Source organism: Platalea leucorodia (genome assembly GCF_965183815.1).
Source record: "Platalea leucorodia genome assembly, chromosome: 4".
Classification (NCBI taxonomy): Eukaryota; Metazoa; Chordata; class Aves; order Pelecaniformes; family Threskiornithidae; genus Platalea; species Platalea leucorodia.
Genome location: NC_138826.1, coordinates 67395312 through 67418436, shown reverse-complemented (window position 1 = coordinate 67418436; position 23125 = coordinate 67395312). Strand labels below are relative to the sequence as shown.

General features: G+C 43.1%; 1 protein-coding gene across 1 annotated transcript in view; it reads left to right on the top strand.

The window, feature by feature from the left end:
* Positions 1–23125, top strand: part of NUAK1 (NUAK family kinase 1) — a gene marked incomplete at its 5' end in the record, with an annotated part of 49721 nt that overhangs the window by 11662 nt on the left and 14934 nt on the right. The window contains one exon of the mRNA XM_082309588.1: positions 12863–12983. Coding sequence (XP_082165714.1) covers positions 12863–12983 — 121 coding nt within the window. The remainder of the gene's footprint in view (positions 1–12862; positions 12984–23125) is intronic.

Sequence of the window (23125 nt, the reverse complement as noted above, 5' to 3'; positions counted from 1 at the left end):
CAAACCAAATGTTTTACATAGAGAACATCTGGGTAGTTCTGGGTGTTTGTATGTAGAGCACATCAGAGAGCAGCCGTAGTGAGCTCAGCTGGGAGGTTGCCTGGGATGTAGTTGTAGGATATGACAGTTCAGTTGTTATGGGGAATAATTCCTATGAAGTATTGCCATAAACTGAATGTTTGGCACAAACAGCTATATCTTTGTTTTACTGTACACCCAAGTTATTCTTCTTATCTGCCCAGCAAAACTCTAAACGATGTTTAAACAACCCAGTAAATGTTGGGACCTCTGAGCTGCGGCATACATGTTAAAGCAAACTTGAGGAAGCCGTTACCATTAAGGGGAAACGAAGGTTGCTCTATTTTCAACGAAGCGCTATTGATTCCTGCCATGGGCAATGCAGGGCGAGTGAGCGATGAATGCAATATGTGCAAATGGTTTGTGGGGTTGAGTTGGAAATGATCGATGTTCCGGCGGTGTTGCATGTTGTTGCTTTGAGGAATGTGAAAATGCAAAAGCGGTGAAATGCATGTAATTAGCCTGACATTAGAGTTTATTGGGGCTACTGGAAGAACTTTAACCTGGTTAAATTAATAAGCCTGCTTTTACTTCACAGCATCGGAAGTAATATATTTCCAGGAAATGTAGGAAATGTAGAAAAATGTCTTATTTGGGAGTCGGTTCTTAAATTATTTCTGCAGTTTCACTGAGGAATGCGTGGTTCAAATGAGATTAAAGTTGTAATTTCCAGAGTAGCAACGCAGCTTCCCCTTTCAGGATTGTTTAAGTAAAAAGTTAAACAAAGTGGGTTAGGCAGTCTCTTGCTCTAGTCCCTTGTGGACAGCAATTCACGTTGCACAGCACTGCTTTAATAGTCCTGCTCAGTCTGACATGATTTGTGGTATTTGCTGAGATGAATTTCTGGACCGAGCAGCATGAGAGGGAATTGCTCCTCACCCTGAGGAAGGTGGTATGTCCAAGTCTGCGCGAAGGTCACTGGCAGGGTGAAGTGGGAAGCCTGCGCTGCTGCTGTTGCACTACCTAACAGCTTAGCTTTTGGCAAGGGGATCCCAGAAATCTGAGTGCTAACTCTCCCTTGTTCAACTGACCCCGGACAAAACATGTGCCAAAAAAGGTGTCTGTGTGTGTTGAAAAAGGGGGCAACAGTCCTGGAGATCACAGGGTCTGGGGGAGTTCTTTGCCAAAAGCTTTCCATCTAGAAAAAAAATTGCTTTGCTATTTCTTCCCGCCAAAGTTAACCCTCCCCATAACTGCTCGGAACAACTGCCTGCAGTTGTGAACTCTTCTTCTAGCAAGGAAAGCTAGAATTATGCGTTTAAGGCTGCAAAATTGCCTGATCGCCAGCCACTTAATTGTAGGAAAGCGTAATTCATTCCTCACCCTTTCACGTCTATTCCAAGCCCAACTGGCCGCGGGGAGCAAGAGTGTTCCTGTGTTACTCTCTCCACTGAGCCATTAGGGTGGCCCTGGTAATTTACTTTCAGTAAATAGAAGGGAACAACAGGAGGTTCCTCTACCTTCAGGGGTATAAATATTTTTCAGAAATCAGAGACGGATGGGGAAGGAATGTTAGCAAACTCCTTTCCTCCCTCTGTAGCAATTCCACCATGTTCTGTCATAAATTCTAGGACGGTCCCTTCCAAAAAGGGACCATTAAATAGGTAATGTCCAGGCAGAACAATGTAATACTGGAGCAGTGCTTTTACAAAAACAAATTTAATATTGCAAAGTGATCTGCAAGCCCTGGAGCAAAATAACCTGGGTGAGGCTTTGATACGTATGATTGCCAATCTTTTTGTTTTCCAAGAGTATTTTTCCAGATAGGATGTGGGTTTATGGTTCACTAGATTCCCATCAGGAAGTGGTATTTCTATTTTGATCCACCTTAGATCAATTTAGAAAAATACACTCAATACAGGTGCTTCTGATAGTTCTGTGTCATTAACCCTTCCAACTGTGCTGTTCACACACATCTGTGTACCTTCCGTGATAAAATCTCTGTGGCCTACCATCCTTGCGCAATGAATCCCTGCTCATCAATGTTAATCCAAAAGCCTAAACTTTATAAACTCAACTTTAAAATCTCTCCAGGCTTCAAAATTCCACTGGGTTAATTAGGAATTTGAGGTGGTCAAGCAGTATGGTGTTGTGTTTTAATGAGCGTTGTGGTGCCTGAAGGTATGGACGTTTCTTCAAAAGAGGAAAGGCACTTTCCAGGTTTTTCTTGTACTATAGCAATTCTCATAGTGAAATAGCACTTCCTTTTTTCTTTGAAGGACTGCATAACCAGGAGAGCAAAATTAAAAGATCCACATGATACCAGGTGACTTTGCTTTTGTGGCAGAAGAGACATTGTAAAGATGTGCAAAGCTCTCGGCAGTTCTGAGGCTTCTCTGAACTCACAGACTTGAGTGAAAGCGAGAGAATAAGCCAAGTTATGTTTATTTACCCACAACTTCCTCAAGCAGAATGTGCCGATGAATGAAAATGCGCTGTCAGGTGGCTGCTTGGAAAAAAAATAGTTCTAAGAAAGAGTTTAAACAACGTCCAGCACCCTTCCTTGTTTAATGTGAATTACAGCCTTGCACTGATATAGCACCTTTCACCTAAACATGTGCAAAATCACTTTAGAGACTCTGGTAACTGCTGAGGTTACTGTTATTTAGCAATTATTTAGCAGCACATTGCAATAGTTTGCAGCAGTTGCTTAGAGGGTGTGAATAACCCTATTTCCAATTTAAATTATTGGGAGGAATTACGGGAGACGGTGTAATTTTCAAGCTGGAACTAGATCCAGGCACCAGGGCTTTATACCTCTCTTCTTAAGAAAGTCATAAAGCGCTTTTTCTAATGAAGTAGCCAGGATCTTGGTTTTGCGTTTCATCCCCAAATCAATGCCTTGAACAGTGTGCACTCCTACTTCAGAGGATTACTTCAGTGTGGTTCGCTGCTTATTCACAACGAAAAACAACACTGAATTAAAGTCCCTCTGCTGTCCCAGGTTAGCGTTTTGCATTGCATCAGCAGCTGTGGTAGCTGTGAGATCAAGCCTCAAAATTGATGTGAAATCTATCTTCCAGTTTTTGGAGAAGGAATATTTAATACCCATGTAACGCTGAGAACAGCAAACTTGGGGCTTGTGAATTCTTTCACTCCTCTTTAACCCGACTTGCCAGTAATTTAATTAGTGCTAAACAGTCTGCACACAGACTTGCAGAAGTTAAAAGACTGACTGACACAGGATTCGCTTCCAGTGACTTTTCCTCTTTTGCACATGTGCTGGATGGAACTGTGCTGGATTTGGAAGTTTATCAATAAAGATTGCACAATTCTAACCTTACTTAAACTATAATATAAACAGACATGATAGAAACAGATGCTACCAGGTTTTTTCCTACTTAAAAGTGAAGTCAGCTTTTTTTTCTGCTTTTTTTCCCCTCTCCTTTTTTTTTTTTTTTTTTTTTTTTCCTTTTTGGTTCCCACAAAATTGTAACCTGGAAGAAAAGCAGTTAGGCTTTGTGAAATCCCAATTCAGTGTAGCATTTGGCTTCAGTAAATGTGGAAGCCAAAAATAAACATCTGCTTGGCAACTTCACCAGAAGTTAACTGTAAATGCAGTTTTCATCTTTTCAGTGAATATGGCATTCAGTACTGGTTAACATCTATTAAGGAGGAACAATCCATAGTTGAGGTTGTAAAGCATTTTTTTTTTCTTTTAATTACAGTTATGAACCTCCATTGCCCCGGGGAAATCCCCTACCCCAGTTCCTTTCCAGATATAATTTCTTATGTGCCAAAATGTGAACTTCCCTTGAAAGCGTGAAGGTAGTTGGATGGGATATTTGTGAGTTATTAGGCTTTGGAAGAGAGATGGCCTTCCATCGATCTGTGCATGACGGCCCCAAAACTTCAACTTGGACATTTTTTTTCTCTTTTCTTTAGTCCTTGAGAATTAGATCATAAGCCTCTTTTTTTTGCAGGCTGAGTTATGAACATTTTAAAGTATTAGATATTGAATCTTTGGATATTCAGAAGGAGATGGAGTTACATTTAGAAGTGAATTAGGCAAAATGTAAGCAGTCCCACTCTTTTCTCCAGGAAGGTGAAGTCTGCACATGACAGGGACTCTCCCAGGATGCCAGCCTTGGGCTCCAGTCCTGGCAGGCCACGGCTGCAAAACATCTTCAATAACCTTGTCTTGTCAGATCTCTGCTTTTCAGCAAATCCTTTCCAACCTCTGCTGCTACCAGGGCAAATTTGTTTCACTGTGGATCAGGGAGGATTGAAGTGGATGCAGATTTGTGGTAGCGTGCTCTTGGGACAGCTGGGGAGGGGTGAGAAGGAGCAACTTGAGGCAGCACTATGGGTTAGCACTTCGTTATTGCTAGGGATGATGATTACGTGTAGGATCTTTCTTCTAAAACTGAACAGTCCTACGACTTGGGACTTCAGTAATGCTGTATGAAAAACTTTTGTTTTGGGAAGGGAGAAGTTTTTTGCTAGATTTCTAACATATCAGTGGACCGTCCATTTCTGAATTCTGCAGCCCTCCCTTCTCCCTGTTTTCAAAATTCACTGCCTTAAAATGAAGAATCAATAACCAGGTTGCGAACTTGTGTTTTTAAATGCTATTGGAAATCAGATCTATGCTAAACCAGATTAATGCCTTTTTTTATTCCTAGCGGTAAATTAGTCCTGAAATGATTAATATAGAGCTAATCAGTCCTGAAATGATTAATATAGAGCTGTAAGATCCGTCTGGTAGTAAGGATGACTCGAGGCCAGGATTCTCAGCGTTAAATGAAAGGTCTGCCAGGTAGATTTGTCAGAGGACCCATGGTGTAAATATGCCAGGCTTCATATACATAGCTGAGGATGCCGGGTACCAAACAATGAAGGGATTTAAATTTTCCAGTAAGGCAGTAGTTACTCAGGAAATGCGCTCACAAATCCTGTTAACAGGCACCGTATGCGGGGGTGAGGAAAGAGGTGGAGGAAGGGTGTTGTACGTGTTCCTCCTGGCACCCACTTTATATATGTACAGCATAAATATGTTCATCTGGTACCTTCTACTGCTCATTAAAACTTGGTTCCACAGGCGTTTTTATCTGTGAATAAAGGGGTAACTAGAAAGAAGATATAGCCCCGTTGCCTAGTATTTGTGGTTAGTTAATTCCTCTTCACTTGATCAATCATCATTTATGATATGATAACAGCAACTATATCCAGCAGAACCAGAAAAGGAAAATTAAACCCGAGGTAATCGTACCCTGGTTCTCCAAGAGGCACTGACACGTTGTGCCTCAGCTTATACAAATAGAGTTTAGATTTAACATTTATCACAGTGACTTGGGACTTATAGTGCCTTGGTGCAAGAGTGAGTTTCTCTGCAACAGGTAGTGAGTGATAGAGTGGCGGTAAATCAGCTTTGTTTTTTAGAAATACAATCATCTTTTTTATGTGATACGTTGGGAAGAGGGGAATGAAGCAGAGAGGTGCAGGTGTTTGCTTTATGTTTTTACCATACAGAGTGAGGCAGCTGTAAAAAATACCCTTGCCTCTTAAAAGCAAATGAACTTGAAAGGTGCATCTCAGCACGTGCATCCTCGCCCTTTATGTGTGCAGCTGCTGGCTTGCAACAACAACAACAGCGTTTTGTCTTTGGTAACATCCATGACATGAACAAACAGTGGAACAGAGTAAAGGGCAGAAGCCCTGAGATTTAAATCAGCAGAGTCTCACTGGGTGCAGATGGCACCGGTTACGGCTTTGAGCAACTCCCCTGATTACTGCATAGTTTGCCAACATATCAAACAACAGAGTTGGGCCGTTGACACATAATTAATAAGGATTTTGTTGCATGCTTGTCTCCCAAGCAGTATCACCATGGAGGTGATCTGGCTTTTAGGATCTGAAAAGTTGACAGTCTCCAAAGCAATGGCATTGTGTCAACCTTACTCTTTCTCCGAAAGAGAGAACTCTTGGAAATGCATTAGCAAAATGCACAGCGCCAGGCACTAGTTTTCCTTCAAAAATGACCTTTTGTCCAACTTTTCAGTGAGGACATGAAGTGTTTTCTATGACCGTGCAGAAGCTTGTTCTTAGAATTGCACGTCCTGCATGATGCTGTTTATTACTGCATTTGGCCTGGAATTGGAGTCTCAAGATCACTTTTTACCAGCAAGTGGACACAGCAAAGAAATAATCATGTGGGGAGAGGCTTTCAAGAAGAAATCTGCATGAGGATACCTTTGTAGAACCCTCTGGATGCCTGACTTCCCTGTAGGATTATCTGTCCATGGCTCCTTCTTCCCACCTGGAAGGTCCAGAGGCCAGACAGACAGTTATTCAGCCCATCCCCTGCCTTTCCTTTCTCTCCTTTGTGCAACCTCTGGAAGTGCCATTTCAATGCAACTGCATTATCAGCATCCCCCTCCTTATCATTTGATTGCAGCAACCTCAGGGACCACCCAATTTCATAGCTTTGTTTCTCTTCCTCTTGTGTTGGTGATGTCTGGGCCAAGAGCCATAGGCAGAGACTCCCCTGGAAAAAACATAATATGGTGCCAGACTTTATTCTTACTTGCTCAGCTCCGTGGAGTTGGAGAAAGAACAATGTGCTGTTTCTTTCCCCACCCCCAAACATCCTCTGCTCTCCCTTTCTCTTCCCCCCCCCCCGGGTTGATCCACCTATTCTTTACCTCCCCGCCCCTGCTGGCACTCGGCGCGTTGCGCTTCCCACCTCCGAGTCTCAAAGAAAGGAAGCAGAGCTGTGAAACCGGCTGGGCTCACCCACTTCCCATTGCTGGGTGGGGATGGCCTCAGTTCACAGCTTTTGGAAAGGAGAGGTGTATGTGTATTTAACCCTCCCCCTCCTTCTTCACCCAAAGAAAAGAATTTTTAATAATTTTCTTCAAGCTGCATTTCTGACCTATCTCCCGGTGGCAGCAAGCTGGTTTCCCTTCCTCAGGGGCCTGCACTCTCTGTCCTGATGTCATTTTCCCAACTGTCCACAATAGTATTGCAAGAGCCCATTGGAATTTACTCGAGCACGGGTGGTATGCACAAGCGCTGGAACCAGCTTAAAAGTCACAGCCCCCGTGGTGGAAAAAAAAGCAGTTCGTTCATATCTCACCACGGTCCTAAAAATAGCCTCGACAGATAATAAAGAGTGGAAGATTTGTTTTCAATGGGACTGAATGTACTGCATGCAGAAGTTGCTGGGGAAGGTTCATAGGTTTGTGTCATTCAGGTGGTCAGCCTCCGTTACGACACTAGCTGGCTTAAAAATCTGTGACTTTCTGCACTCTGGCTAATTCTGCCTTTGTTTATGTTCACACATCTCGGCTGGAAATGAGGCAAAGGTAGGTTCATTAGATGAAAACAAACACACGAACCAACTTCCTGAAATCAAGACAAACAGCTTTACGCTTTGATGGAAATACAGCTTTGTTGCTCATCCCATAAATGATGGTGCCAGCAGTGACTCAGCAGACACAGAGATTTGATACGGAAATGGGCACCTACTGCCTGCCATGCTCTTTGCCAGACATTTAGACCTTGAGATATTTTTCTGTACGCGATGGTCTTGATCTGCCTCTGCAAAAAGAAAAATTCCATCCGTTTTGCTCTGCCCAGCAGCTGAGAAGCTCGTAAAGGAGGAGAGGTATTTCTCTTACAGATAGGACTGAATGTACAGAAACCTTTGCAACAGTCATCTTTTTGAAGTATTTATAGTTCAATTCAAGTTATTTGTACCAAACAAAAGCAAAGAAGCATGAAGTGTGTTGGAAAATACCTAATAGTCTCTCTACACCAGTTCAGAGAGTATAAATCCTCTTTCCAGCAAATGGAGACAGGTAATTTATTGCAGCCTTGAAGAGAGCAGCTTATTTCTCCACGCTTCCTGCCCAGCAAACTCTGCAAGCTGACTCATGGAGGGATGGGCCGCCAAAAGCTGTCCTCCCTCTTTCCTATCTGCTTCTGGAAGGCAGAGCAGCGGTGGAGCAGGGGCTGTGCTCGTGCAGAGCCGTTTGGAAATACCTGGCAATAGCACAGGTTCACAGCTCCCTGCTTTCTCTCCCCTGTGCCGTACGTTTTGGAGAGGGTAGTCTCTCTACCTGCTTTTGAGCAGAGGCTGGTAGCAGAACTGGCAGGGCAGGTGGATGTTGTTTCAGTCCGTCTCTGGTGCTCCTTTCTCCCCCTCTAACCCCATGTGTGGGACCACGTTGCCATCAGAGCTGCAGAAGAGATACCAAGGATGTTACTGGTGCGTACAACCAGTATCAATCCCCAGAGGGACCATCACATGGCCTAGTTTTGAGCTGCGACCTTGGTGCTTATACATATATTTAACTTTGCATGTGTGAGCTATCCCACGAAAGCCAATGGACTGCTCACGTGTGTGAAGTTAGGCATGTGCTAAAGTGCTTTGCCAGATTGCATACTGTGTCTATAGGGGCTTTGGGTGAACTTGAACCTGTTTTGTTGGGGTGAGAGGCTTTAGATTTCATTATTAAGAATCTGATATGTTACTCTGTCCGAGTGCAAGGTCTTGGAGTTATCTGAAATTCTCATTAAGACAGGAAGCTAGGAAAAATACAAATTCCTCCACTAGTAAAGTTACTAAAAATACTATAATTAAATTTTCTAAGTCTTAAACCCAGTAAAATATATTGAGAAAGTGTGGTAGAGGTATAAGTACAGTGTTCTGAGAGTACCGAAGGGACTAACAGCTCTTTCTTTGCAGATCTTGAGCTGGAGAATTTGGAGTAGTTAATATAGCTGATGTAAAAAAGCACGTTGCGTTTGCCCTGCTCTTGATTCATAGGCTGTGACCCTTAATAAATTTTGATGTTGCACACAGTGGAGCTGTTGCTTTCAGAGAAAGCAAGGAAAGTAAGCAGGCAAGCAAGAAAGAAAAGGACTAAAGAATGAACAAACAAGTTCTTTCATACGGCATTTCTCAATTGAGATTGTTTCTTATTAAGCTTACGTTGTTCAAGTTCATCATGTATCGTATCTGGGCAGTCCTGTAAGTGGGGTTTTGAAAAACAGAGCCAGCTCTATCTGGTGTTAAAAGCATAAGCACACTTTGAAAATGTATTTTCTGGAATGTATTTCTGAGTAAAATACACTTTGTGAAAGAAATTCCATTATTGGTATTTTAGAATACCTGGAAGAGAGACTTGTTTTACAGCCTGATACCATAACATACAGCTAGGGATCTTCTTTTGCTCAGAGAGATGAAAACAATGAAATATATAATAAATACCTAAAATGTGATCATGACTCGTAATGTTTCCATGAAATACTAAAAAAAAAAAAAAAAAGGACTGCTTTCTTGTTTGTGTTGTTTTTTTCACATCAGTAGACTTAAGCCCAAGTACGCTTGCTGACACGGTCTGAACAGACTGATATAGATGAAAGACGCTTGGCTGGCAGAAATCCCTTACTTAGAAGCGAAGAGCTGGAGCGAACACTGTCCTGCTGCTCCACTAATCCTGCTTTGGGATGCTGCCTCTGACAGTGACACCGCTGACAGCGATCGCTTGCTGTTTGGCCTTTTGGACCAGGTCACCGGCAAGGCTGTGCACTCTTGATAGCCTCTGAGACGTGGAGCCTGTCCACTTGGGGATCGTGCAGGCCACCAGGCAGATGGCATGGGGTAAAAAACATTTATTGAGCTGCGTTCGAACCTTTCATTTCACTGAGGCTCTTTTTGAGGGGAAAAATAGCAATTGAACATGGGGAAAGGTATCCGAAGTCAGCCTTTAGTAATGGGACGGTTTGTCGAGCAAGGCAGTCCTGTGATGTGTTGCAGTTTGCGAGGGAGAGGCAGAGATTTCTCTGATCTCAGATTTCTGAGATGCTACTGTCCTCGTTTCCTTTAGGAGTCATGTCGGCTTTCCGTTTCGATTTTCTCATCTCCTAAAACCAGATGAATAGTGCTGTTTCATTACTTGCCTCCCAAGGTTTAATTAATAAATGGCTGCACTGTGCTTTGAGCAGGCTCGCTCGCTGTGCAAACAGACAGTGATGTTATTCCATTAGCGCGTGCGAGCGTCTGCAGCCTTGCTCCAATATGGAGTGCTCGTACTGGTAACGTACCGTGCCCTGGCGAAGGGGCATTGCCTCTGCCACAGCGCTCGTGCTGTTTGTCAGGATTGCAGGCTGTGGGCTGAGCATGGGCAGGCGGACGCTTAGCAGGATCCATTGACACCACTGGAGTTAAGAGAGTTCACACCTGCCGAGTGTCTTTCCCTGTTTCTAAATGCCGCTCACTGTGATCTCAAGTAGCTGAGGGAGGGAAGAGAAAGTCTTGAATATTAAAAGCTGAGAGATGTGTTTGGCATGCGTTCTCTCCTTATGCTGGGATGAGGTCTTGCAGCCTGGATATCACTGACAAAATCCCAAGTACTTCAGCTGGGCTGATGAATTCTACCCCTGCAACTGGGAAGTGATGTTTTCAGGAGAGCTTAAGTACCATCTTCAAAATTCAGTTAAACTTTTAGGAATAGCCTTTATAAATTAAGGCTCCTAGGTGCCTTAACCACTTCTCAGCACAGGTTGTGAGACTGTAAACTCTCTGGTCCTGTTGAAAAATATGTTCCCAGGCAACACATCTGTTTGCATTTGAAGATTAATCCAGTCATATATTTACAGAGTGCCACCACGCTTTTCAATCACATTTGCATTTTTGTATCTAAAAATATGAGTTTTCACATGTGCAATTATTCCACGGAGGCCATTTGTAGTAATTATGTGTAGACTTACAAAAGTCCTGTCTGTGAAGCACAGAGTCAAGTTAGTAGGAGATTGGCATGCCCTCTGGGGTGCCGTTATTACTTTACCAGCCATGAATGGTGAAGAATTTGCTCCCCGTTGTATATTTGACAATGAAACCCTTCTTAAATTCTTCCTCAGAGCCAAGTACAAGGCTGTCTTTTAATAAAAAATGTGTTTTTACCCATGTCTATATTTATTTCTTGCAGGAATGCACATGCTGCTCCAAGAGCCACCCACATCCTTCTTGTATACAGGGTGTATTTGCATTTGCAGACTGTCCCAGTGCAAACATGGGAAGAGGGAAAAATCCAACCTCATCTTTAGCGTTAGTTGCCTTCTCCATCTCTAGAATTACTTGGAGCTTATCTTGATCACTCATTCAATTAAAATCTTGTTGTATTACCTTTTCTAGAAATATGTGCCATGTAGATAAGACCATAGTTATGTTGTTACTTTTAAAATCTCTATACCAAATGTTTGGGTCAAGAGCAAGAAAGTAATTGTTTGGTTTTTGACATGCAAATAGGTTTGTCCCTTGAGTTCTGGTTTTTCTTCTGCTGTCCCAAAGTAGGGTAGCACTTGAGCACGAGCTTAATTTTAAGCATGTGCCGAAATCTTTCGGAATTTGAGGGGATGAGGCATGTGCTTAATGCTTTTTTGAACAATGTTGCTTTTCAGAGTTGAAGGCTTTGTAGGAAACCTGATCCTTTAAACTAGCTCCTGTTTATGTACATTTCAATTTTATAATATTGTAAGTTTTTCCCTTCTTTCTTCAATATCCTTGATGCTACATCATATAATGAAAACAATACCGGTCATGCCACTTGCAATTACTGAAGTAGGCAGTGAAATTATTTTTTTCTGAAGGAGCTAGGGAAATCACATAAATCAGAGTTACAAATGTTTTCCCAGGAGAGGTCTGCAGTAGTTGGCTGCATAGAATGACAAAAGTGTTGTTTACCCATGAAAGGGTGGTCATCTCAGCAGGTCAGTGATGTTTTTCAAAGACTTATTGTTGATTTTAAAGTAGCTGGTAATTTATTCCTTGAACTCTGGCTTACAAAAATAAAGCAGGGTAAATATTGAGTATAATAAGGGCCGTGCTGCCATTCAGTATGCACAATGCCCTCACCTTCTCTCTCCCACCAGCTTCTCTCCATTGTTGGCTTCTGCATTTCTCGCAGGGCATGAGCTGACCTCCGCGATTATTTATGGCGTTGTTCAGATAAGCCCTTTTTTCACAGGCAACACACATACGCACACTCACAAGGGCTGTTATAATTTGCAAGTTCAGCTATCACTTCCTCTGTTCCCACCCTGCCTTTTGGAAAGATACCCAGTCACACGATGTGCTTGAAAAAAGGTTGCTGATTGAGGAAGGATGCAGGAAGGATATGGTTTTGCAGTGATTGCATAAGCGGTGTGTAGGACCTGAAAGCCTTGGGTTTATATGAGGACGAGTTTAGATGTGAATTTCAAAGATTTATTTCGTCTGATTTTTAAATAAGTCATAACTCCTGAGCAGTTTGCCTGCTTTAGAGAACCGTGGAGCAACCTGTGTTAATGTGATCTTCTATGTATTAACATGGAGAAATATAAATTTGCAGTCGGCACCCTGGATTCCCTGCCTACATTCCATCAGAGATCTCAACATTATTTCAGAGAAATTGTCTCCAAAGCTTCTGTTTGAAATTGTCAGATGCAATCATGTCTAAGCAAATGTACTTCCCATCAAAATCTTTAGGGAGTTTTGCCATTTGCCTCAGATGGAGAGTACACAGAGATTCTTCCAAAAGATGCTGTGTTCTCCCTCAGTGAAGTCCTAAGATGTGAAGACCCTAAAACTTCGTGTCACCCATTACTGTAATGAAGGTGTATATATTGCTATAAAATGAGGGAGCTGGGGCATGGAGGTTTGTATTTTAAAGTTTTGTTTTGGTCATTCCATGTTCTGCCAACATCTAACATCTGTATTTATTTTTTGAACTCTCCTTAATGGATTATATGCATCTGTTCAGTTCTAAGAATAATGCTTGATTTCCTGAATTTATAGGTTGCAATAAAATCCATTCGTAAGGACAAAATTAAGGATGAACAAGATATGGTTCACATCAGACGGGAGATTGAGATCATGTCATCCCTCAGCCACCCTCATATCATCACCATATACGAAGGTTAGTGAATGCGATTCTTCTCCCTGACTGCTCTGTTACGTTATTGCAGACCTGATATTCACATTTCTTAAGATCACACACCGAACAAACCTCTACCCCTAGTGTAACCCAACCCTTACCAAAGAGGCTGTTTTGAGCACTACCTTCCCTCTGAACTACCAGTGTTTCACCGATGCATAGCCCTTTGCCTGGAGGAGCTTCTTCACGTGTGACTTGAGCGCTGTGTCCATGGCAAGTGGGAAATCGTTGCATGTATCACCTCATCTCCTTGCTCCTGTTGGACAGTTCCATTTAATTTCACCCTCACTCACCCACCAGCCTGATGTCCACTTATGTCCCCAGCCTCTAAACCAGTCCTTGTATGCTTTATTTTCCCGGGACTGCACAAGACCGGTCTCATCTGCTCTAGGCCTTTGGTCCTTCCTTACCTGCCGGTTAGTCTTGCTGGTTCTGTCATCGCTGCTTTTTTTCCCCTGAATCCCAGTATCCGCTTCCTATCCACCTCTGCACAGTTTCCTGTCAGTCTGGTTGCTGGCTTATCGTTCCTGTTTCCTCATCCTGTCTTCCCCCTCTAACTCCTTTCTTCCTGGGACACAGCCGGGAAGCCTGCTAATTCCTGCCTCTGGGAGCTGCTCCCTGGTCCTACAGGAAGGAGCAGGAAGCCAGGGGCATTCCTCCCTGATCTGCCTCTTTGTTTGTTTATATATTTATAGAGTGTCACTCTGTAGTAAAATCTCCTCCTCCTTCCTTCCTTCCTCAAGTAACATTCTAGCTCTAGCTGGGATGTTTGGGCCGGGTATGTGCTGAAAGACACTGGCCGAGAGGTCTGCTGCCACAAGGAGGGTGGCTGCGTGGTGGACCCCAGGTGTGGGTTCCAGAGGTTTGGAGGGACCTGGGTTGGGCAGCCTCGTCCCCGGGGATCACCTCTTTCCCTGTGTGCAGAACAGGCAGCCGAAATTTAGCCCTTCGCATTTACATACCCGTGAGGCAGATGCGTAAGGTGATGATATGTATATGGCAGCTCCACTCTGAGGGTTGATACGACTGATTAAAACGAGCTGGCTTGGAGTACTGTTACAGTATCGCATATTGAGTTATTCAAAAGCATGTTCTTGTACTTGAAAAGAGATGAATATCTGTCTTTTTATTGAATAAACTCATAACAGGATCTGGGAACAGAAAAGGGGAGGGATGCTGTGTCAGCATGTGGGTTGCAAATGGAACAAAAGTTATTTCAAATGTGCACGGGAACTCGGAAAGAAAAAAGATTAAGCATGCTGCAGTCCTTTGACCAATTGCCCTTCTCGTCCTTACTTTAAATAGTTTTTACTGAGTTAAAACATTTGTAAAAGTTAAAAAGATTACAGCATTTTTAAGAAGCAGACAATAAAGTCCCGTGGGAGCAAAACTTGCCCCTCTGGCCCCGCGGAGGGAGGAGCAATGCTTCTTCAGCAGAGCCAGTCAAGCTCTGCAATGGAGGGTTCATCCTGTCTGCGGGAGGGTGAGCGCCTACGGCAGGTGATGTTGTGGTCCTCTTGTGGTCCATCAGCCAGCAGCAGCGCTTTGCGGTGACAAACCTGGAGGCAGTTTTATCTCTCGTTTCTGGGAAGTCTTCCATTCTGTTACTGGTTGATTTCCTTTTTGTTTTCTAGAAACCAGAGCAGCCTTTCATGGCTTCTTATGTTTAATTCCTGGCCTGAAGGGATGGGCAGTGGAAGTCAGCTTCTTGGTTGGACTGTAGTCCATTGGAGGGAGTTACATAGAGCAGAGCGATAGCAGCTATACAGCTCATCCAGCCTTTCCAAGCAGTCAGAGTCAGTATTTGGCCTTTAGCAGCCAATGCTGTAACTTAGATATTGTAGCACTGGGAAGATGCGTGGTTGTGCAGCTGAATCCAGAGGAGCAGTTACGTACTGCCCAGACATAAGGATGTGAGCTCAGGGATCCTTAAGTGTGCACTTCATTTTAAGCTGAAGAGTACTTGTAATGAAGTTAAGGGACTACATCTAGGACTGAAGTATTTGTATCCTCTTGAAGTTGGATTTTAAACACATGGCTATTCCTCTTGAGTGATGCATAAAGAGTGATAATATTGCTATCCTCTGACACAAAATGTTGAAGCTATTCAGTCTTCAGGGATGGGCTTAATCTTACCAAATTTAAGCCATCCAACATTTAGGCAGTTGGTGTACACTAGAAGTCTATTTTCCCTCCCTAGTCAAGAGACATCAGCATCTACACGGGGTGGTTTGCTTCCTCCTGGGAGATATTTTTTCAGACAGGTAGGATAAATGACATACTGGAGGCTCCTGTTGGCTATAGATGGAGTCTAGCTGACTAACTTAGATCAGATGCTTAATTTTTAAACTGAAGCCACCCCACAGATATTTGTCTCCTCTCTTACTAATTTTTACTGTAGGTTTTCAGACTGCCACTGCATGTCTGACAGTGCTTTCTGTAAGTGCTAGGTTGCACAGATCTACCTAGCATGGACAGTGCTGTATCTCCCTGTGATATCTTTGAAAGCTCTTTGTATTGCATTTACAAACATGTGTTTTCCTTAAGTAGGATCCTTGTTTAGGTATCCTTTTGACCTGCCTGCTTAAAAGCATTTAACCTCTGAATTTGTCAACTTGATGTAAACACAAGCTCATCTTTTTTTTTTTTTTTGATACCGAGCAAATTCGGATGTGTGGAAACAAAGCTTTCCAGTTTAGAGATATTTTTTGTAACCTAATCAAAAGACACATACCTTGCCCGTTACTGCAAGGGCAAATGTACAGTTGTGAGTCCAAAGAAATTCCATCCTCTCAGCAGGGCTGTAATTGGCAATCTGTCGAGCGCGGCTGCGAGGGAAGTGCTCTTTCAAGTGACTTTAAACTCCTTGAAAGGGACTGGATAAATGAAGCTGGCTTTGCTAGCAGTGTTCTGATTTCAGCACATAAATTTTAATTTGTAGAATAATGCCTCTGTCCATTCATCTGTCTGTCTCTGCCCTGCCCCCTGCCCTTCCCCTACCCTTTTTCTTTTTTGCCTTGAAAACTCCAGGATTTGATAATAAAGCCTTTGAGAGCTAGCATATTTTTCCAGGGGTAGCTTGAGTGCAAAATCTATCTCATCTGGCAATACTTTATAAAAAGTAAAACCAGGAAAGAGCATCAGGCCTGATTCTGCAAACATTTAAACATGTGTTGGACCAGTCATGAGAGTGAAGTTACACTTGGTACATTCATGAGTGAGCTCTTGAGTCTTTGTAATGTGAAATACAGTGCCTACATGAGTGTTTCTGTGCTGGAAGAGTTGTCCTTGGTCAGCATAACCATCCAGAAAAGTCTGCCCATTTGCAAAATGCACTTAAAAATCAACAGATGATTAGCTAACATGTTTGTAGAAAAAGTTTAACGAAGATATTCCCTGAAGAACGAATAAATATTAGGATCACAATTCGGTGCCCATGGAACACGATGGCATCAACGTGAACAAGTAACTGAAGGAAAACATGTGCTGAAGTGGTTTGCTGGATTGGGGCCAGGATGCTTAGAACAGTGCTGGACCCTTCACAGCAACAAGGCACAAAAAATGGATTTCCCATGTAAGGCGGACTTCTTACTTTTTTTTCAGGTTGCATTTTTTGTACTCTTAAGAAAAAGCTCAGAGATTCTCCATCGTGTATCTACCAGTCCACAGTGACTTGAGCTAGGTGGCATGCTTTGGTTAATTGGGAAACTGGGTCAGCTCTTCTGTACTTTCAAATCCCAAAGGCAACAGAAGAAGATCTGACAGTGTGTAACAGCGGTGGCAGAGTATTTCACGATACTCATCTTACTTGCCAAATACATGTTCAATCTCACACTTTGTGCCTGACTTCATACAGCTAAAAGCAAACGCACGCTTGGTGTTTCAGGCACACATAAGCCTGTCTCCAAGGCAGGGCTCCTTGAGTTGTGTCAGTAAAGTCACCATGTCGTCAGTGAAAGTGCCTGCATTGCCAAAAATCTGCCTGGGTGGCAGCTGGCAAGGTGTGCAGATGCGAGCCGTAGCTGACGAGCTGCGTCCCCCCAAGGCGCACCAGCTCAGGCAAGTGTCCCCCGCCGCCAGCTGCGATGCGCACCCCTGGATGGGGCAGGCAGCTGGGGACCAAGGTGGCAGCTCACACCATCGGCGGGTTTGTGCGTGGGCAGAGTTATGCGTCTCAGGCTGAGAGTGCTGGGGAGTCAATCCCAGCCTCTGTCCCAGCCTCTGCTATCTCTGGTTTTCAGATGTAATCAAAACAAACTTTAGTGCCTGATGACTTCATCGCTTCTTTGTGCAAAACACCTGAAAAACTCCAAAGTCCCTTAAAACATCATGGAGATGACTGGGCTTTAAACAAGAATGATGAAAGCTGGAATGAGTCTTTTTTTTATTTAGCCAAGAGAAAGTACTTTAGCAGTGACACTATTTAACCACATTTCTAATTGATTTCCTCTAATTATGTAGGCTTTTGACCTTCAAGTGCTTTATTCCCATTGTTTTCAGTTGATAACATCCAATAACATAAAGTAATATTTCAAGAGTCTGGTGATAGTAATGAAACAAGTCTAAACAAACTTAACTCTTTAGTTGCCATACCCCACCTTTATGAATTTCCTGTCATTCAGGATGATTGCCTAAACAACACTTTGTTGGACATGACATGAACTCAAATGTGTGAGGTCACTGGCAGGTCCAATTCAGATGTCAAAATGCAAGCAATGATGAAATTTATTTCTGTCTTTCCATTTACACAGTCCTCCCACTGCAATGTAAATGTTTGCTTATCTGAAGTTCCTCAGCAGTTTGTAATCATAATTAAAAAAAAAAAAGGGTAATTAGTTCTTGTATTCTTTGCTGAAACAAAAGACAATTAGTGTAACATGTTATTGTGGTCGAATTAGCAACTCTCATTTTTCCTTCATTTTTAAAGAGTAGACCATCAAAATCTGCATATCCTCAGTCTCATTCTCTGAGAAACAACCTCAGGAAGGATAATGGTTCTCGTTCTGATTTAATCTCCTCACTGGGGAGTAAATTCTAGCATGCTGTCTGATTTAAAATGATTATTGCAGGATCTTAGCTACATTCCTTTCATTTAAGAAGAGATGCAATTCGGCTGAATAAGGCTGTAATTCAGGAAAACAATTTAACACAAGCTGAGCTTTAAAACACATATCTATATCTCGCTACCTTCAATTATAATTAAGCATATGCATAATTTTATGCATATGTATGGAAGTGGTTTTCTGCATTGGACCTTGGATATTTTCATGTCTGCTGTATGGTCTTTTAAAAAAACAGTCATAAAATAATAACAATAATAATAATAATAATAAAAAAATACGCCGAGGGGCTGTAAAGCTTTCAAAGCAGTCAAGAACACAGAAGATGCATTGGGCTGAATTTCTAAGGTAAAAAACACTTTTCAGTACTCACATGTCTTTTTGAAGAATAATTCAAGCCTTATTACACAAGTGAGGTAATTGGGTCATACATGACTTTTCTGAATGAAAAGGTTATTCTAGTCTGCATCTCCAAAATTAAAAACAAACTTGCTTGTTCTTTTGATTTGGCTGACCTTTAATAAAAGAGCATTTTGTAGCAGTGGAAAGGTACTTCTGTCTGCGGCTGTTAGGAAAGTAATAAAAATACCGCTGAATGGAAAGACACCAGATGGAAGGAATGTCAACATACTGGAACTAATTTAGGAGATTGCTCTGATAGAGAGCAAAGGCATGAGGAGAATTCAGATGGTTCCAGTGCGAAGAGATTGGCCGCCCCTCTTAAACTAACAAACTAAAATCCTTACCCCAGGGTTACATGTAAACCAAATGGAATCAGCCCACAAGGAGGTAGTCCATTAAGGGGGGAAAAAAAATCCACCCCCCTCAGCACTCGCTCTGACTTTAGCATCCTGTAAGCTTGGAGGAAGGGCAAAAGCCTTCTGCTTTGTTTTGCTTTTTGAATTTAGTAGTAAATAAGTCCAAAGCAAACTGTCCTAATAGAGAGGTGTACAATGTACTATTAAATCTTTCTGACTCGTGTTTGCAAACATGCAAGTCATGCTTTCAACACTTTTAGGGTGAATCTTTGAATCTTAGCGTTTAAGAGGGGTAGCGACCATGTTCGTCCAGTGTCAAACTTGTCCCATGGAGTTTCAGTGGAGGTGACTTCAGTGTAGCTAAAGGGAAGACTTTAGCAGTAGGTTTGAAAAGAAAAGAAGGGTAATGATCAGCAAGAGGTCCCTGCGCAACCAGTGCTATTTGGAAAATGGAAAGCTGTAGATAGAAGCTGAGTTCATCATTTCACGGCCTCTAAATATAAATAAGTGGAGAGATTATATCCAAGAATTATTGCTATAGTAGAACAGCCTGTGAAAGAGACAGATTGTTGATGTTACAAAATGTACTTTGTCTCAGATATGTTTTTGGTAGTAAGAAGTGAAGTTCTTCCCCAGTTTCACATTTATATTCTTCAATGAGCTCTGAAGCCAGCAGATTTGGTTTCAATTATCAGCCTAGAAGTAGAGAACTTTCCTTCTGTCATTAAAAAAAAAAAATAAACAAACAAACATGTTACAGTTGGGGGGGGCAGTTAAAAAAAAGCTGTAAGAAATCTTTCTTTGACTGCTGCGTCTTAAACACCCATTGCTGCTTGGATAGATTGCTGCTCTTAGTCTCTGCTAAGGCTCTTGGGGTGAACAGGCCAAGCCCAAGCAAGCTTGTAGCCCACTGAAAAATGCTGTTTCTCCACGTTACTGCAACCCATGTCTTAGTACATTAACACAGTACTCTTGCTCATCTCCTGGGAATACAACCACGTTGTTCCTCGCACCTTGTGGTACATCCCGTTCCTGCTCCCTGGTTCCTGATGTGCTCTCACAGTGCTGTCCCTCCCTTTTTCCCTGTGGCCAGGTGGAAGCGTAGCCGTCTCAGAAGTCAATCCTTCATCCTGCAGGCTCTGTCTGCAAAGGAGTGCTATCATTTCGCAACCACTACCCTGCACTGCTTGACCGCTATGGCTGAGATAGTGCAGCAGCCCTCCCACCACACCGAGGTCTTGCTGCCGCTCTCTCAGTGTAACTCAGCTTGCAGAGTGGTGGAAATAAACACAGTGGCTCAGAAATAAATGACACACGCAGCTTGTAGCAAGCAATTCTCTTGCTGCTGTCTCCTCTAATACGTGGAGCTCATGCCTTGTATCTAAGCAACCCCCATCTCTTGATTTGTGATTGACAGGCCATCTCTCCTGCTACCATGTCTGGGTGTTGATACTGACAGTTCTCCACTTATCTTATTTGGCCAGCTGTTTGCAGAGTATCGATGGTTTGAAAGAAGCAAGAGCAGCCCCACCTTTCCTATACATAACCTCCCTCCTTCCCTTGACCTTGATCCGGGTGCAGGAACAGGCTTGTACGACATGGCCGTCCCAGCAGTAGCAAGCTGCGGGGCGCTCCTGGGGCGCAGTATCCTGCCGAAGCCGCGCTTCTCTGTCGGCAGTAGCTACAACCAGGGTTCAGGCACACTTCTAGGCGGGGGTGAGTTTCGGAATGAATATGCAGTAGGATGGCAGGTAATAAATCATCCGCAACGAAAACAAAGGGTGAACCAAGCAGTCCCAGAAGCTATATGGAGGCAATCCGTCCGTCATCAGCCCGCAGGTTACGGCCCAGGTGTTAACAGGGCAGTATATTTATTACCTCGTTATTATTTGCAATAAGTCAATCCAACCTTTAATTAATGCCCGTCTTTCTTCCCCCAGCCATTGGCCACAATGCTTTCTTGGAGCATATGTTTATAAAACTACATACTGTGCTCAGAAGGGAAATACAGAAGTGTCTGTGTGAAGCCTGCCTGGCATCCTAACTGCTGCTGTGAAAATTCGTGGTGTACATGGCTGATAGTCTGACACTTGCCAGAATACCACCTTGTCACATGCCTGATTGTTTTGACCGCTAAATTCCTCTTTAAGATTGTGCGTGTGTATAGACATAAATCCTACTGCCTTTCTACTCCCTGCTCCTTCAGTGGCAGCTCCCATTTAAGACATTTTTGTCTGCTGTTCAGTTCCCTCTCAGCAGGAAAGTAGCTGCACACCCTCTCATGAGATTCAGCTGATATAAACTGAAATTATGCAGTTGTAAAAAAATACCTCCCACTTTCCTGGAAAAAAAAAGATTCTCCATTCACCTCTGCTCCTTGGTGAAGAGATAAATTGCTGTTCAATTCTGTAATCGTTCAGCTACGATGATGCTGAGGAGGCCTCTGTAATGTCATCTAAGTCCAAGAACAGTGCCCTTCTCATAATGCTCCCTCGTGAAGAAAAAGATGTTCCGATTTGACCTGAGTGTGCTGGTAAACTGAAACCTGAATACAAGTTACTGAGGTGCTTCTGTTCTCATTGATACTAGTGTGGTTTTGTGGCAAAAATTCAAAGTTTGGAACAGTGATTTATGCTTTCCTGAATTAATTTTTAAGGTATTGTCTCAGTTTCCTAGAGGGCATAAAGAGAAAATTTGAAATGCAAAGTACCTTTAAATACATGTTCCTCCAAGCCAAGTGCTTTCCGCTTCATTTCTGTAGAAATGCAGGAAAATGTGTCTGGATCAGGACTTGTATTAGTATGGCAAATTTTAGTCCAGAAAAATTAGATTTTGGAATTTAAAACTTCAGAACATCAAGGATGATTTGAGAAAGCTCTCATGACTGAGTGATGAAGACAAAACTTTAATAAAAACATCGTCTGGAAGAGTGCTCCATCGTAGCAGGGCTGTTATTGCTGTTATTGTCATCATCAGCACTGAACACTTGGTGGGGCATCAGCGGTCGGGAGTGCGGGGCAGGAGGAGCCGAGGGCCCCTTCCCCCCCATCTGTGCCCCTCTGGGGAGGCAAACATCCCCCCGAGCTCAGGGTGGTCCTCGGCTGGTACGGCTTGGAGTGTGCGCTCCCGTGAGAGTCCACTGCGATCAGGGGTGCCATGTGGCGACTTCACCTATATGTGCATGATATAATAACCCCTAACTCATTGAATCAGCTGGATTTTTGGGGGGAGGGCAGGGAATTGTTGGTTTGTTTTTTTTTTTCTAAATCAAATCTCTTGAATAAGAGCATTTTTAATGATTTGTCTCAGCTTACTGAAACTATTTCTTTTTGCCTTCCTAAACAACCCTGTGTCTAACAACTCTTTCCAAGCTTAGAGAAACACGTGTGCGCATTACTGCTTTATTGGTAACACATCACAGCACTTCCCTATATGACACAGGGCATGTTCAGTTTTTCCCAGACAATATCAGTCTGTCATTCTTGGAGAGGATACTGTAAGTATAATCCATCCAGAGACGGCTCTTCCAGTTTCTGAAGTTTATTGCTAATGAGGATGCACATAGGATGTAATCACTGGCAGGAGCCTCTGCTTCAGGGTACAGTGAGGCCAGCAGACAAGGAAGCAGCCAATTTTATCTGGCTGTTTGCTCTCTCTTTTATCAGAGCTGTTTGGCTGGAGTTCAGGGGTGTTAGAGGGAACTGTGGAGGCTTTGGCTTGTAGAGTTGAGTGACAAGGTGTGAGAGGACATGAGACAAAGCCTAAGAGCAGCAAATACCTGCATCTTGAGAGGGGCAGCTTTGCATTTCACTGCAAAAGCTGAAGCTGTTAGCTGTTTGGGTTTTTTTTAAAAACACTAAGGACTACTGGCTGAGCTTTGCTGAAGAGATACAGGAAGGCATCATTCCAGTAGGGCTGGTCAAAACTAGCATCCGTTTGTAATAACCCCTATAACCTCATTAATTTGCTGGCTTTGCTGCCAGCGTGACCTGGCCTCAGCAGACTGCTGCCACAGATAATAAGAGAAGGAAAATCACCATGTTTTAATATGAGCAGTGGTTATTTATGGCAGGTGCAGTCAGTTTCCAGCGGGTTGCAGCCAGTGCATTATGGCAATTCAAGACTACTCACAGCCTGCTTTACTAGATCAAGCGTTTAGTTATCTGCAACTCCCAGTGAAGTCCTTGACAGCATGTGGCACAGAGTACCCTCAGCCCCAAAGAACAGTCAAGTAGTGACGTGCATTAGATGAATGTTCCTTGCACTGCTTACGTGGGAGTTGTGCATTGCTGCCGGCTCTGCGCAA